Genomic DNA, 15,703 nt, shown 5'->3' with positions numbered 1-15,703 from the left:
TGTTAAAATTAATTGTGTTTTGTATTTATTCAACTGTTTTTCTGTTTTTAATTAGCCTTGCAGTATAATAATGAACATTTCTTGATTCCTTACTATGCGCCAGCTCTGTTTTAAGAGACTTACAAATACTGAGTATTATCCCAATTAGATTTCCCAATAAACCAATGACATAGGCTCCATAATAATCTCCATTCTACATGAGAGGAAACTAGTCATAGTGGGTTAAAAAAAAAATCAGAAACACATATCAGAACCACCTATAAATTAGCAAGGGATCATTTGGTGTTTACAAATTCTGCCCCCTGCCAAAATATTGAAATGCAAAGAAAGGATGGACCCCAGAGTTTAAAGGTAGGGAGTCTAATCCCCCTAGATCTTCAACACACTGCTTAGGACTGCTCTATCCCAGAACATGCCTGTGCAAGGGAGATGGCGTTCACCATGGAGTGGGAATGACATTCGTTGGGATCTGTTCCTAGGGAGGAAAACACATAAGCAATCAAACCTTATGACTCACCCAGTTGCTCAAAATGAGGATCCCTTCCCTTATACTGTCTTCAATGAATCTTACACCTTAAAGAATTATGTGCTTTATACCAAACTTCTGTCTAGTGAATGACAATTCCTGCTTATTGGTTCCCTTTTTCAGAATCTGGCCACACCCAGGGGTTAAGGAAGGCTGCCCAAGTTCATCATCTCTAATATTTTAATATTATAGCATATAGTATATAAATTAATATATTAATAATATATTAATATATTTTAGGAGTGGGGCCCATTTAGTGAGAGCTGTTCTGACTGCAAGTCTCTCAGCCCCCATCCTTTCCCAGGCTCCAGGATGGTGGTCCCGAGGATCACTGGGGTCCCAGGGATGGCCGCTCTCATGATGTCCTTGGTTGATGCTAAGCTCCCCTTTGGTTCAGAGCAGAGACACCCCAGGTAAGTGCAGAGCTGCTCCTCCTGGAGGATCCAGCTCAGGGGAATGACCTTAGGGGGCTTTCCATGTGGGCTTACTCCCTGAGAAAGACTTTGGGGCTCTGACATCATGCGGGGGCTGCTATTCTCAGCAGAGTGAGGAGATCAGGGTGTGCGTGTGATGGGAACAATGGTACCTGGTGGTCTGGAATGATTTTGGAAGGACCAGTTTCTCACAAAGGGGTCATCAAAATGACATTTTAACATCCATCAAAGATCAGAAAGGGGAAATTATGGTTAGTCTGCATTGTCCAAGATCTGAAGATCACTCTGTAGAGCCAGTGCTCCAGGTAGGGGCTCCTTCCACAGAACCAGGCAGGAGCCCTCACTGGAACCAGTGAGGAACCAGTGATGGCCAGAGTAGCAGAGGAGAGTGATGAGGATAAGCTATGGTTAAGGTAAAATATTAGAGAAATCTTGTATAAAAAGATAAAAACTGCAAGAAGAAATAAAAAGTATAATAATTAAAAGTGAAATAGTTAATATTTTTTGCATTCTGATTATAAGGAACTATGCTAGGCCCTGTGGGGCAGCTGACCATACCCCCACATCCTCCATGTCCAGAACTCCCACATCCAACACATTAGGATAGGGCCGGAGAGGAAGTGAGAAACAGGAAGAGGCATCTCCTTAAGCTGCCCCTTATGCGTAATTTAATATTATAACTTCTAGTTTTCTGTATCAAAGCCTCATAACACCTCTTAATTTCTAGTTCCAATTTACCACCAAGACCATGTATAATAGAATGGTGAGCAGTTTATGTTAAAATTCTCCATCGGAAACAGATACATATCCATATGCCTACACTTTGCTCCAGGCCCAGGGACCCTGTGGGAAACATGACCTTAATTGACAATTGAGATTCAGACATCAGTAAGCCAGCTAACATACTGGGATCTGCAAAGATGGTTGCAGATGCCCCTGAAAAGATGTGGGGGAGGGGGAATAAAGTAAAGCCTGGCAGGATGGGGCAGGTAGAGGACTAGTGGATAGAGTACAGTATGACATGGTATAAAAGAGACCTTAAGTTACTAAAGGCTTAACAAATTTACCATGGGAAACTCCTGCAAAACAGTGTGTCTACTGGAAAATGGATCTTTTCTGCTGCCTGGAGGAGGAGAGGAGCCCTGGGGGTCAGAGTCCAGAAGTGATCAGAATTCTGGGTGAAATAAAAAGGGGGTGAACAAAGGAGGTTAGCAGCAGGATGGAGATGAGATGAATAGTTCAGAGTAAATCAACCCCACAGTGACATCAACAATCCTTGTGCCCTCCACCCCATGCTATAGGTTAGGGAAGTACCCAGGGCAGAGCAAACATTCTCTACACCTGGTAGGCTCAGAAACTGCAATAACTACATCCACATTACAGGTCCAGGATATGTGCTTCTAGGGAACTGAAGATATAGAGACCGAAGAAAGGCCCTGGAGTCACAAAGGAGGCACCAGAAATGCCAAACACACACAAGTATTTATTGATCCTTGGGATTACTCAGAAAGAATGCTCTGTAGGGAGGAGTCTCAGAGGAAACCAGGGCCTATACACCATCCAGTGTGGGGACTAAATTGTCACCATACATCAAATTCCAGCATTTATTGAGTGCTAAGTGCAAGTAGGATCACAGACAGGCAGGAATTGGAGGGGTCTTTGGGGACATCAGTCATTGGTGTTGAGGAGCACAGACAATTCAGAGGCATTGGAGCTTTGAAGTAGATCTGATGCTGGGGATTCCTCTATGTCCTCTTCTGTCACAAAGTGTTGTCACCTGCAGTAGGACAAACACGGTGGGGTTAGAACTCCCGGTTTAGCTTTGCATCCTCCATCCCTTTACACACCTGCCTCCATTTTCTTTCCTCACCGACCCCTCGGGAGGTAGTCTTCCCAGCAAATGTTGTTGCCCCCAGAGGAGAATCAGTGAGAAGTCAAGGGGCACCCTAGGGAGATGTCATTTCACTCTCCAGCTCTCCACAGTGCTCTGAAACTCCTGAGACAGTGAGGCCCAGCAGCGCGATGATCAAAGTTGAAGGAGGTAGGACTTGGGCACAGTATGTGAAGCTGCTCTTTAAAGGGGTGCCAATAACCCTTCAATACTGGCCCATTGGATATTTATCTTAGTTGCCAGATTATAAACATCTAACATCACTAATTACTTCCTTGTTCCTGAAATGCCTTAGGTGATGAAATATTCTTCTAATTCTCCTGCCTCTCTGTTTCTTTGAAGTCTCTTAGAACACATCTCTTTCTTGCATTTTTTAAAGTAGACTCCATGCCCAGCATGGAGCCCAATGCAGGCTTGAATTCACAACCCAGAGATCAAGACCTGAGCTGAGATCAAGAGTCAGACACAACCAACTGAGCCACCCAGGAGCCCCCTTGCATTTTATATAATAAACATAAGATAGGAGGTGCTGATGTACAAATCATGTGATGTCTAGTTTTCACTCATGCTGCATGTCCAGTGTGTCAGCAGGGTAGCTCGGCTACTTATAATTTTTCAGGGAGCCAGGATGACAGACCTTCTTTGACACCTGCTCCCATAATTTCCCAAGCAGAGTGAAGGACCCTAGTGAATCATACACTGGCTCTAAATGATCCCTCCTGGAAATAATGTGTCACTTCTTACACTTCATTATCCAAAGCAAATCACATGGATGTATCCAACTTCAAAAGAGTTGGAATCTTTGGAGGTAGAAAGTAATCAATAAGTAGACATTAAATAAATAATATATCACTCACTTATATCAGACCAGACACATGTATTGAGGACTTATTTTGTATAAGGAACTATACTAGGCCTTGTGGATAAAAGAAGCTTCTAGCTCGTAAAAGGTTTACAAATTATCTACTGGCCTAAAGAGGGCCTCTGGGGTGTTGGCAATGTTCTATTCCCTGACCTAGGTACTAGTTACGTGAGTGTTCTCTTGATAATCACTGGCTGTACATTAATGTTTTGTGCATTTTTACGTATGTCTGCTAGTTCACAGTAAAAGGGTTTAAAAAGAGAGGTAAAGAAGGATATTGGTAATTTGAGGAAAAAACAAGAAACCAATTATCAAGCAGAAATATTGAGTTTTAATAATGGTTGGAATAAAGAATATTTAGATGAAATAACTGGTGGGACTTCTGCAACTGAAGAATAATTAATAAACAAGAGGTTGGACTAAGAAATGCTCTGAAGGGCAGTGTGAAAGATTAAACAATAGGAAATATAAAAGAAAAGCTGTGAGACATGAAGGATCAAAACTGACTTCCTGACATCTTGATAATCAGACACCTAGAAAGTGGGGAAAATCGTAAACGGAGATGAAGTGTCTGAAAAAAAGAACAGATTTCTAGGCTTTATAGGAAGATGATATAACTTAGTTTGACATGGTACATTGATGACAAATAGATTTTTTTTAAGATTTTTTTATTTTTTATTAGAGAGAGAGAGAGCACAAGCAGGGGGAGCGGCAGGTAGAGGGAGAGGGATAAGCAGGCTCCCCGCTCAGCAGGGAGCCCGACGCGGGACTCGATCCCAGGACCCTGGGATCATGATCTGGGCCGAAGGCAGCCGCTTAACTGACTGAGCCACCCAGGCGCCCCAAAAAATAGATTTTTTAAAAACACATCTCTTTAAAAAGCACACATATTTAGATACATTATAAGAAGACTGTAAGAACTTCAAAGAAAAAAAAATTCTCAACACTTGCAGAGAGAGCAGTTCCACCTGTAAAAGAACAAGAGCAGATCCATCTGGAAAAGAACAAATAGACATCATTCCTATCAACAGCAGCACTTAATGCCAGAACACAATGAGATGTTACTTGCATAGAATTGAAGAAAAAGAACTTTCAATCCCAAAATGTATACCCATAACACATGGTCATTTTAATACAACATGAATATTCTCAAACATTTCAACCTCAGATGCTTTGCTATTCAAAAAACCACTTTTGAAATGCCTTTTAAAAGTTTTTAAGAGATTTTATTTATTTATCTGAGACAGAGAGAGAGTGTGTGCACACAAGTGGGGGAAGGGGCAGAGGGAGAAGCAGGGTCCCCACTGAGCAGGGAGCCTGATGCAGGGCTTGATCTAAGGACCCTAGGATCATGACCTGAGCTGAAGGCAGCCCCTAAAATACTTTTTTATTTTTTTGAAGATTTTATTTATTTATTTGAGAGAGAGAATGAGAGAGAGAGAGAGAGCACATGAGAGGAGGGAGGGTCAGAGGGAGAAGCAGACTCCCTGCTGAGCATGGAGCCTGATGCGGGACTTGATCCTGGAACTCCAGGATCATGACCTGAGCCGAAGGCAGTCGCTTAACCAACTGAGCCACCCAGGCGCCCTAAAATACTTTTTTAAAAAGCACCCCTAAGGGGCACCTGGGTGGCTCCGTAAGTTAAGCATCTGCGTTCAGCTCAGGTCATGATCCCAGGGTCCCAGGATCGAGCCCCGCTTCGGGCTCCCTGTTCAGAGGAGAGCCTGCTTCTCCCTCTACCTGTAGCTCCCCCTGCTTGTGCTCTCTCTCTCTCACACACACAAATAAATAAATAAAATCTTTTTTTAAAAAGTAAGAAAAAAGTTTAAAACAAACAAAAACTAAAAATGTAGTTAATATTAACATAAAGAAGATGCTAGGTAGTGATAATAGGGAAAAATGAAAAATACTGCAAAGTGCTTGTCTCTTTTGTGAGGCAGGAAGAAAAAGGGATTTATCAGTGTTTTAATCAATGTAATTAAGGGCATTAAGATAAGCCATTTTATGAGTATAATTAGAAACCACAACTTTTATAGTAACAGAATTTGGCCTAGCCTTTAGGAATGAGAGATGAGAAAAATGAACAAGAATAAAGTATATTAAATAAACATTTTAATAATATGATAGTAAATTTTTAATATAATAGTAACTGCAATAAATTGAATGAGCTAAACAACCAATTAAAAAGAAGAAAAGCTCAGATTGTGTCTTCAACACAGTCTAACAAAGTCACACAGAATAAATGAATATCTAAAGGTCAAAAACCAAATAATGGAAAAAGGCACTTCAGGCAGGTAAACAAAGATAACTGACATAACAAATCTCACATCTGCCAAAAGAGAATTAAAGGCGAGTGAAAAAACTAGAGCAAGAAACTATAATGAACATGAACATATATTCTTCTGAAAATAAAACCTCAAAATACAAGAGCAACAAATGACAGAAATAAGTGGAGAAAGACTCTAAAAATTGAAAATCTTCAAATTTAACTACAGATTTTAACATATCCTCAAAAACTAAGAGCAGAAGCAAAAAGAAAATAAACAAAGATATAGAAGATCTTAATAATACAAGTAAAAGGCTCAAATAACTACATAGAGATTTCCACAACCAACAACATGCACATTGTTTTCAAGCATACATGGCACATTTCTGAAAACAACATTTATTAAGCCACAAAGAAAGCCTCAGTGTGTTCAAATTAATATCACATATGTTCTTTTGGCCATAATGCAATTGAATTCTAAATTGATGAAAAAGAATAAACAAATGAACTCCATATACCCCAAATATGCAATTAAATAACCATAGGAATTAAAATATAAATGACGGAACACTTCATAGTCGGTGAAAACCTGTATATCAAAAGTAGTGCCTAGAAAGAAACGTCTAGCTTTTAAACAAATATATTAGGAAAGGAAGCCTGAAAACAAATGTGCTAATCATTTCCATTAAGAGAATGGAAAAGTAGAAAAACAGCAAAAGAAAAAAATGTAAATAGTAAAGACAAGGACAGAATTCAGTGAACTAGAGAACAAAAAATAGGGAAGATAAACAAAATGAAAGTTTGATTCAATGGAAAGTTTAAAAAGACTGACAGACCCATCTGGCAAAACCGTTAAAGAAAATGTAGGAGATTCAGAATGAAAGGGAAAAAGGGCTATATACACAGACATTTTTATTTTTTTTTAAGTTTTTATTTATTTATTTATTTGAGAGAGAGAATGAGAGACAGAGAGTACAAGAGGGAACAGGGTCAGAGGGAGAAGCAGACTCCCTGCTGAGCAGGGAGCCCGATGTGGGACTCAATCCCGGGACTCCAGGATCATGACCTGAGCCGAAGGCAGTCGCTTAACCAACTGAGCCACCCAGGCGCCCTACATAGACATTTTTAAATGAAAAAAAGTTTGTTATGATCAACTCTATGCCAATAAATCTGAAAATTTAGATTAGATGGATACGTTTCTAGAAAGATTAAAAGGTCAAAACTACAGGAAGTAATAGAAACCTGAAATAGAGTCATGAGCATCAAAGACACCAGCTTGGGAAAGCAAAGAACACCTTCCCAACAGCCCTTGTCCTAACATGGCAGCTAGGACATTTCAAAAACAAATCGTTCTTCTCTTATACATGTCATTCTAGAACACAGAAAGGAACAAAAGCTTTCTGAATCATCTTATAGGGCTGGTGCATCTTTATCTTCAGAGCCAGCTAAGGATAGTACAGGAGAAGAAAATTATGGATTAATGTCAGCCATGTCACTGAATCCAACAATATATTACAAGCATGATTCATTTCGATCAAATAAGATTTGTACTAGGATAGTGTAAGTGCATGACTATTAGTTTATTTTATTGTAATGTAAGTGCCTGACATTAAGCTTTTGATTGCCAAGGCATCCATCTCAAAGATATCCATCGAAAAGACACATATTGCCTGATATACAACTAGATAAAGAATAAAGAGCCCAGCTGCCCTCCCCCCACCCCCCCCATGAAATTCCCCTTTTAGAAAGCCCTGGGTGACCTAGATAACAATAACGGACTGCTTGAGTGACCCTGCTTTTCCCTTCCTGCACTTTAATTCCAGTTCCTACATTTTAAATTCACCAATAAAGAGTGACCCTGTGACTGCAGAGGAAGGCACCCCTTCCTCAACCCCAATAATGGCAGATCCCCAGGTCTCTCCCACCCCCCACAACCTCACTGTGTGGCTCTGGGCAGGCCATGTACCCTCCAGGACTTGTGAGTAATAAGCTAATAAATCTTGGTTTTTTCGAAGTTCCCTGATGGTTGTTGCTGGGGAGTGTCTTGCAGTCATAAGAACCACAAGGGCCTGTCTGGGAAATGTCTGTAGGGACTCCCCACAAGTAGTAGTGACCCAGGTGAGTGCCCCCAGGCATTCCTAGCTGTTCGCATCACCATGGATAGGCTGAGACCACACAAAACACCTAGGGATGCCGTGAAGTCACAAAGTCAGAAAATCAATAATATGATAAAAAAAAAAAATCAGTAGACCAAATAAGAACATTCGTATTAATTTCAACTGAATTCAACTCAATAAGTGCATAAACAATGTGATCAGTTTTACCACATGTAAATATTATTAGCAAAAAATCTATAGAAAATATATTTATGGAGAAATTAAATGCATTCCCTTTGAGATTATGCAAAAGGTAGGATGTCCTTTATAATTACAAATGTTTAACACAGTATTGGAGGTTCACAGACATCACTATGACAACAGAAGAAAATCAAGGTTATGAAGATTGTCAGGGAGAGATAAAATGACTGCAGATGATATATATAATATACACACTGGATAAGACTGAGCCTCTGGAGCCCCAAGGCCTGAGTTCAAATCCAGACTCTGTACCTTCAGGCTGTGTGACCTTGGACAGGCTCCTTCACCCCTCTTCATGTCTGCTTCCCCCTCTGTGTGATGGGAAACAATGGTACCAACCTCCAGACATAAGTAAGTGAATACATATGAAGCATATAGAATAGTGCCTGGTAAGTAGTAAGCAACTCAACTGATGTTCTTTATCATGGTATTGTTTTCCTCTAGTCAGTGATTCTGCAATACAAAGTGCTCAAAGAACCCCTGTTGAAGTGTTTCTCCTTCCCATCCGCCACCCATACCGGGCTGCCTCCTCTTTTGTACCATGTCCCTGGTACCAGCTCTGGGATGACTCAGGAGCCCCTGCACCCAGGCATGCTGTTGGGCCGCCTGGTCTTCAGGACAATGATGCCAGTGATGATGCCCACCACACCTGCCACCAGGCCCAGGACACAGACCACACCGTCCTTCGTCTCAGGCACCTGGATTGGCTCCTGGGCCTCTGGGGCACCAAGGAAAGACAGAGTTAGAAGGCACAGAGAGCAGGAGCTGGCCTCAGGTGTAGGAGTATGAAGAGTTAGGAAGCGTGAGATCACCGGTGAAGTTTGGATAAAGTGACTATAAGACACACGAGATTAAGGAAAGCAGGTGCTGCAGAAAGATGGATCCTGGAAATAAAGATGGTGTCAGGACAGTGCTGGCAAAGTGCCGGGGCTCCATACCCCAGTGCTGAAGGAGCGGCTGGTCCAGGCCCCAGTGCTCCACCTTGCAGTTATAGACGCCTTCAGCCATGGGAAGGAAGGTTAGGTAGTGGAACTTGTGGAATCTGAATTCTGTGCTGGGCAGGAAGATGGTCTCAGCTATACCTTCGGTGACCATCTGCCCATTGCGCAGCCATGTGACATTGAGCACAGGTGGGAAGAACTTGTCCACATGACAGATGAGGGTGTTGGGCTGTCCCAGCTCCACAGGCTCCTTGGGAAACACAGTCACCTCAGGTGGCTCTGAGAAGGGACAGGACCTGATAAGTCTGCTACCTTTGGCTGAATCTCAAAGGTCTCCACCATCCTAACCCCTATATTCTCCAGGTTAGGGGACATCTCTCTCATGCTGACACTTTGCCCCCACCCCCACCCATGGCTTCTAGATCAAAGTCATGGCTTGTCATGCTCCTGACTGGCCTCCCCCAGCCCAACCTTGTTCTTGAATAAGAGAATGACTCTTTTGATGGCCTAAGTACCCAGCTCTGTGGACTGAATATTGCTCACTCATGAGGAGAGGTTCATTCATGAGTGGACATCTGAGTCTCCCATTCTCTATGCAGCAGAGGGGCTCTCCCATCTCCACAGTTGGATGGTAGAGAAATAAGCAAGAGCAAGCAGTACCATTTGTGGCCCTGGTGTGGTTCGACCGTTGGATCAGGGTATTCAGGTTCTTCTTTGCCACGACGATGTCAGCAATACCCCTCCAAGCATCATAGTCAAAGGCATGAATAAACTCTGGCAGATGCCAGAGAGTCTCCTTCTTATCCAGGTCCACATAGAACTGCTCATCCTCATCAAACTCAAATATGTACTCCCCAGAGGGTCTGTGTGTCTGGACAAACTCGGCATACATTGACACGTGGCCCACTGCATGAAGAAGAAGGGAGATTGGAGAACAGGTGATTATGTAGGAAAGTAAACAGAACACAGGAAGCAAACAGTAATAACATGAATGAATAACATAGAAAATGAGAAATGCAAAATGAAAGAAGAGAAATGGGAAGAAACTATGAAAGAAATGACTTACTGAGAATTCAGCTTGTTTCCCTTGTTCCTAAAAACTTAAGCATCCATCACTCCAGCACAGTAACAATCACACTGAACACAATAATAAGGTAATATTTATGGAGAACTTACTATGTGTTCAATTTATTCTTTGCATCTTCACACCCCCACATAAAGCATTCTTTTGCATATTAGGGACATGCCCACAGAGGTTAAGTAACTGGCCCAGGGTAGCACAGCTCCTGGTAGAAGGAAGATTGAATCATCTCCCCACCCACACACATAATATCTCAGAATCCCTGTAGGACCAGACATATAAAATTAGTGATAAAGCCACAGAGTGAGGTGGGGGAGAGGGGAGAATGGAATAAAAATCTTTCAGAGTGGAAAAGCTTTTAAATTGTGAAGGAAATGAAAAGGTGATTCTTGGTGCCATTTTATAGACTTTTAGTTACTTTTTTAACTTTAGAATAAAAATGGTAGATTATGTAATTTTGTCCACAACACCTTCATTTAAGGCAAATCAAATTTTGAAGTGTTATCATTTACACAACATTCACAAATTTTCTTGTGGACTTCATGCTTTTAAAGGTAATTTCCCCTGGAAATAAAGGTTGTTGGATTTGAAACACCTATGGGATAGCATCTTAGTTTTACCTGATGTGTAAGAAGCAGCGAAAGTTTGAACAGCGGTGTCCCAATGAAGTACTAGATATTGTTTATGTAAGAATGAGCTTTAAAAAAAAAAAACCATCCTGGGTGCCTGGGTGGCTCAGTCGTTAAGCTGCTCCCTTCAGCTTAGGTCATGATCCCAGCGTCCTGGGATCAAGCCCCGCATTGGGCTCCCTGCTCCGTGGAAGCCTCCTTCTCCTTTTCCCACTCCCCTTGCTTGTGTTCCCTCTCTCACTGTATGTCTCTCTCTGTCAAATAAATAAATAAAATCTTTTTAAAAAGATTAAATTAAATTAAATTTTTAAAAAATCCTTTCAGAAATTTCTAACTACTTTGTAACTGCATGACTTAACCTGGTAATAAAAGCAGTTATTAAAAGTCTACTTTTTCCAAAAGAAAGAAGGAGAGAAAGAAAGAAAGAAAGGGAGGGGGGAGAGAGAGAAAGAAAGAGAGAGAAAGAAAGATTGACAACAGAAAAAAGCTATTAGTATTACAGTAAAACAATAAAAATGAGAGTTTGGGGCTGAGAAAAGGAAAGGAACTAAGAGGAAGTGACACTCTGGGGCCCACTGGTCCAACTCCCGAATCAAAGATTCGCCCTGCAGCTCCAATGCGTGGAGAACTAATCCTCTCCTGGGACACTTCTAGTGACAGGATTCATTGTCTCACATGAATGCTTGGGGGAAATCACTCACCTACAGAAAAAAAGATGAAAGAAAAAAAGAAAAAAAACAGTACAGACCTGGCTACATGGACACCGTTTGTTCACCTTAGGACATCTCATTTTTATTGTTTTTGCAATTTCTTAAAACTAAAGGCCTATGCATTGTGAAGCAAATTACACTCTTACAGATGTTCATTTTCATTCAGTCAAAAAAGCCTTTATTGTGAACCTTCATTCTCCAGGCACTTAAGGATGTAACTCAGAAGACATGGTCCTTATCCTCAAGCTACTTGAAATCGAGAAAGACAAAGAAAAGACGATTAGTATATATGTGGTTTCATCACTGCTGTGTTATCACAAGGTGTATTCAGATGCTATTTGGGAGCAAAAGGAGAGCATTAAAATGAGATTGAAGTAAGGCTTCCTAGAGATCATCTCTATGTGAGGTAGAAAAGCAGAAATAGAGGGAAGTGGTGTCTCTAAGAGGAGACACAGGAGCAGAGAGGCATGGGACTTCTTGGAGGACTCAAGAGTCCTTGGATACGACTGAAGCTCAAAGGGTGTGGAGGGGCTACACTGGGACCTGCCTTATGTGCTAATTGCAAGTGTTTGAATTTGATCCACAGCCCCAGGGAGATCATTGAAGGATCTTAATCAAGAGGATAAGATTTGTACTTGAAGGTGGCAGCTGTAGGGAAGATAGATTGGAAGCGGCTCATTTGCAAGCGAGACCAGTAGGACTCTTCAGCAAGCAAGTGGCAAGTGATGAGGGTGTAGATGGGGCCATAACACAGGGTAAGGAGAAGGGAGGATGGATTGGAATGGCAGTGAAGAGATGAGAAGCCACAGGAATCATTAAGTGCCATGGTGGAAGTAGGGATATGAAGGAGTCCAGAATACCCAGGCAACGTGGAGAATTGTGGTGTCAGTGACAGGAAAAGTAATGAAGGACAAGGAAGTGAGAGAAAATAAAATGTTCTTTTGAGGACATAACAAGTTTGAATTTCTGGGGGACAAATTGGAGTTGACTTGAGGGCAGTTGAAATAATGGGTGGATCTCAGGCTAGACTGGGCTAGTGATGTACACTAGGAGTCCACATGGTACACGAAGTTATAAGCTTGGATTGGGTCACCCAAGAACTGTACAAAGTCATCGTAGCAGGGTCAGAGTGTGTGGTCCTGCATCCTGACAAACACGGACATTTAAGAAAGGATGCTGGGGGCACCTGATTGGCTCAGTCAGAAGAACAGGTGACTCTTGATCTCCAGGTTGTGAGCTCGAGCCCCATGCTGGGTGTAAACATCACTTAAATAAATTTTTTGAGAAAGAGGCGGAAAAGGAGAGGACTAACGAGTAGGAAGAAAAGAAGGAGGATGTGTGCTCCCCAAAGACAAAGAACAAGAGAAAAATTCCAGAAAGGAGGAAGTGGTCACGTTGCAAATATTACTAGTGACACAAGTAAGATATACAGAGAAGTGACCACTGGTTCTGGTTGTAAGGAGGCTGCTAGTGGCCACACTGAGAGCATCAGCAGAGATGTGAGGAGACAAAAGGGAGAACGCAGCGGGCTGAGGACTGAATGAAGCAGAAGAAAGTAAAAAACAGGCATTTCAGACTCCAATTTCAAGAAGTTTACTTCTGAAATTTAAGAGCGACAGAGAGAGACACACTCCAGAGGAGGCAGAGCCATGGCGCAGTGACATGGGGTTCAGGAGACATCGCTTCAGGTCTCAGTCTTTTCATTTCTAGAATGAGAGTAATAAACACCCTTCTGAAAAGACTGCTGTGAAAATGAAATGAGATTTGGCACTTGGTCAGTGTTTGATAAACAGTGCTTTTTCCTGTTGTCAGAAAGACAAAAAGCAAAAGACCTCACATGGGAGAAAAAGAAGAAAGAAGAGAAATGGAAGAGAAAACAGAACCTGTGGGCTACAAATCTCCTTATAGTTCCCACCTTCTCTGGCCCACCCGAGCACTCGCCCCTCACGGCCCCAGTTCCATGGGGGCTCAGCAGGGCAGCCAGGGCGATGGCTCCCAGGATCATGACTTGAGTCCGGCTCCTTATGTCCTCCAGGTGCATCTGCCGTGGCCGCTGGAGGCGGACAGTGAGGAAAGAATGAGGCAGAGCAGGGCAGGGAGGAGCTCTGAGTCCAGGACTTATTTCCCTATCTGGCGGAAGGAGAAGGGGTGGAGGTGAAACTGCTCAATGGGGCTCAGCCAACCAGCAAATGTCAGAAGGGGTATCTCTGGTTGGGAAAGAAACTGATAGAACCACTGGGAGAGGGGGTGGGAGAGCTGTCAGGACCAAGGTGGCCCAGAAAGTCCCAATCTATGTGGGATCTGAGAATAAGAGGAAGAAAACCACAATAGAGACATCATAACCATCTTCCTCCTCTCCTGTCTGGTTCAGTCAGGTGGAGTGTGCAACTCTTAATCTCAGAGTCATGAGTTCAAGCCCCATGTTGGGTGTGGAGCCTACTTAAAATAAAAAGATCAAATCAAATCATCTTCCTCTTAATGAGATTGTTTTGAAATATGTCATTGAAGTTGATTTTGTGTTTTTTATGGGTAGTGACCTTTATGAATGGATAACTTTTCAAAACTTCATGTCGACTCCTTTTTTTTTTATTAAGTTCGATTAGCCCCACACATAGTACATCTTTAGTTTTTGATGAAGTGTTCAGTGATTCATTAGTTGCGTGTAACACCGAGTGCTCATCACAACACGTGCCCTCCTTAATGCCCATCACCCAGTTACCACATCCCCCCGCCCCCTCCCTTCTGCAACCCTGAGTTTGTTTCCCAGAGTCCAGAGTCCCTCATGGTTTGTCTCCCTCTCTGATTTCTTACCGTTCATGTTCTCTCCCTTCCCGTATGGTCCTCTGTGCTCTTCCTTATACTCCACATATGAGTGAAACCATATGATAATTGTCTTTCTCTGCATCGATTCCTTTTTTTAAAGATTTATTTATTTCTTTATTTGAGAGAGAGAGCACGTGCACTTGAGTGGAGGGAGGGGCAGAGGGAGAGAAACTCAAGCAGACTCCCCTCTGAGGGTGGAGCCTGACTTGGGGCTCAATCTCACGACCTGAGGCAAAATCAAGAGTCAGACCCTTAACTGCCTGAGCCACCCAGGGGCCCCTTCATGTTGATTCTTAGTATCCTATAGTAATTCATTTGTTATCAAATGATATTATATTTACCATTTTATACCTTTGATAATTTTACAGGAATTCTTTGATGTTCCCAGGCAGATAAACAGAAGGCAAAAAATGCCTAATTGTTTCATTTCTAATTATTGTTCTTTTATTTCTTCTTCTACAGAATTTGGTGATATAAGGTATCTTTATTTACATCTCACTGTTTGTTGTTGTTGTTTTTTAAGTAGGCTCCATGCCTGACATGGGGCTTGAACTCTGGACCCTGAGATCAAGAGTCACATGCCCTATCAACTGAGCCAGCCAGGCGCCTCTAAATCTTACCGTTAAGGTCAATTTCCCTAATCAGTTCACATTAAGTCTAATGGTAGATCTTTTGCTGATATGCTATTTTATTACAGAGGGGTTTGGAACTACACCAAAGGGATGGGGAACTGCAGAAATTCCTCTGTGTGTGTTTATTGTTAAAATTATAGAATTTATATTATTGGATTAAATAATACATTGTATTGGATAAAGTGTCCTGCATTATAATAATTAACATTTCTTGATCCCTTACTGTGTGCAAGGCTTTGTTTTAAGAGATTCACAAATTCTGAGTATCATCCCAATTAGATTTCCCAAAACCAATGACATAATAATCTCCATTCTACATGAAAGGAAATAAGCCACAGTGGTTTAAAAAAAAATTCTGGAAGTAGTATAAAGGGGCTTTCTAAACCTATGCCTGACCACTTCTCTATAATGCATCTTTATACCTAATAGAAAACCTAAATTAAATATTTTTATATGTTTTTATTCAATTCATCAACATTTTATATGAGTACTTAATATATTTGTTGTAAATTGTATTTGTTTTGTTGTCTTCCTTAGGTTGTGTGTTCTGG

General features: G+C 41.7%; 1 protein-coding gene across 1 annotated transcript; it reads right to left on the bottom strand.

Annotated features, from left to right (window-relative positions):
* Positions 1–2,720: 2,720 nt before the first annotated feature.
* On the bottom strand, positions 2,721–13,738 carry LOC113927976 (HLA class II histocompatibility antigen, DP alpha 1 chain). Its single transcript, XM_035728344.1, is given in 6 exon segments — positions 2,721–2,737; positions 8,855–8,930; positions 8,933–9,054; positions 9,275–9,556; positions 9,938–10,183; positions 13,639–13,738. Coding segments are annotated over 6 exon segments (843 nt in total).
* Between the last annotated feature and the right edge of the window lie 1,965 nt (positions 13,739–15,703).

The sequence above is a fragment of the Zalophus californianus genome, chromosome 7, assembly GCF_009762305.2.
Source record: "Zalophus californianus isolate mZalCal1 chromosome 7, mZalCal1.pri.v2, whole genome shotgun sequence".
Classification (NCBI taxonomy): domain Eukaryota; kingdom Metazoa; phylum Chordata; class Mammalia; order Carnivora; family Otariidae; genus Zalophus; species Zalophus californianus.
This window is presented reverse-complemented; position numbering and strand designations above follow the sequence as displayed.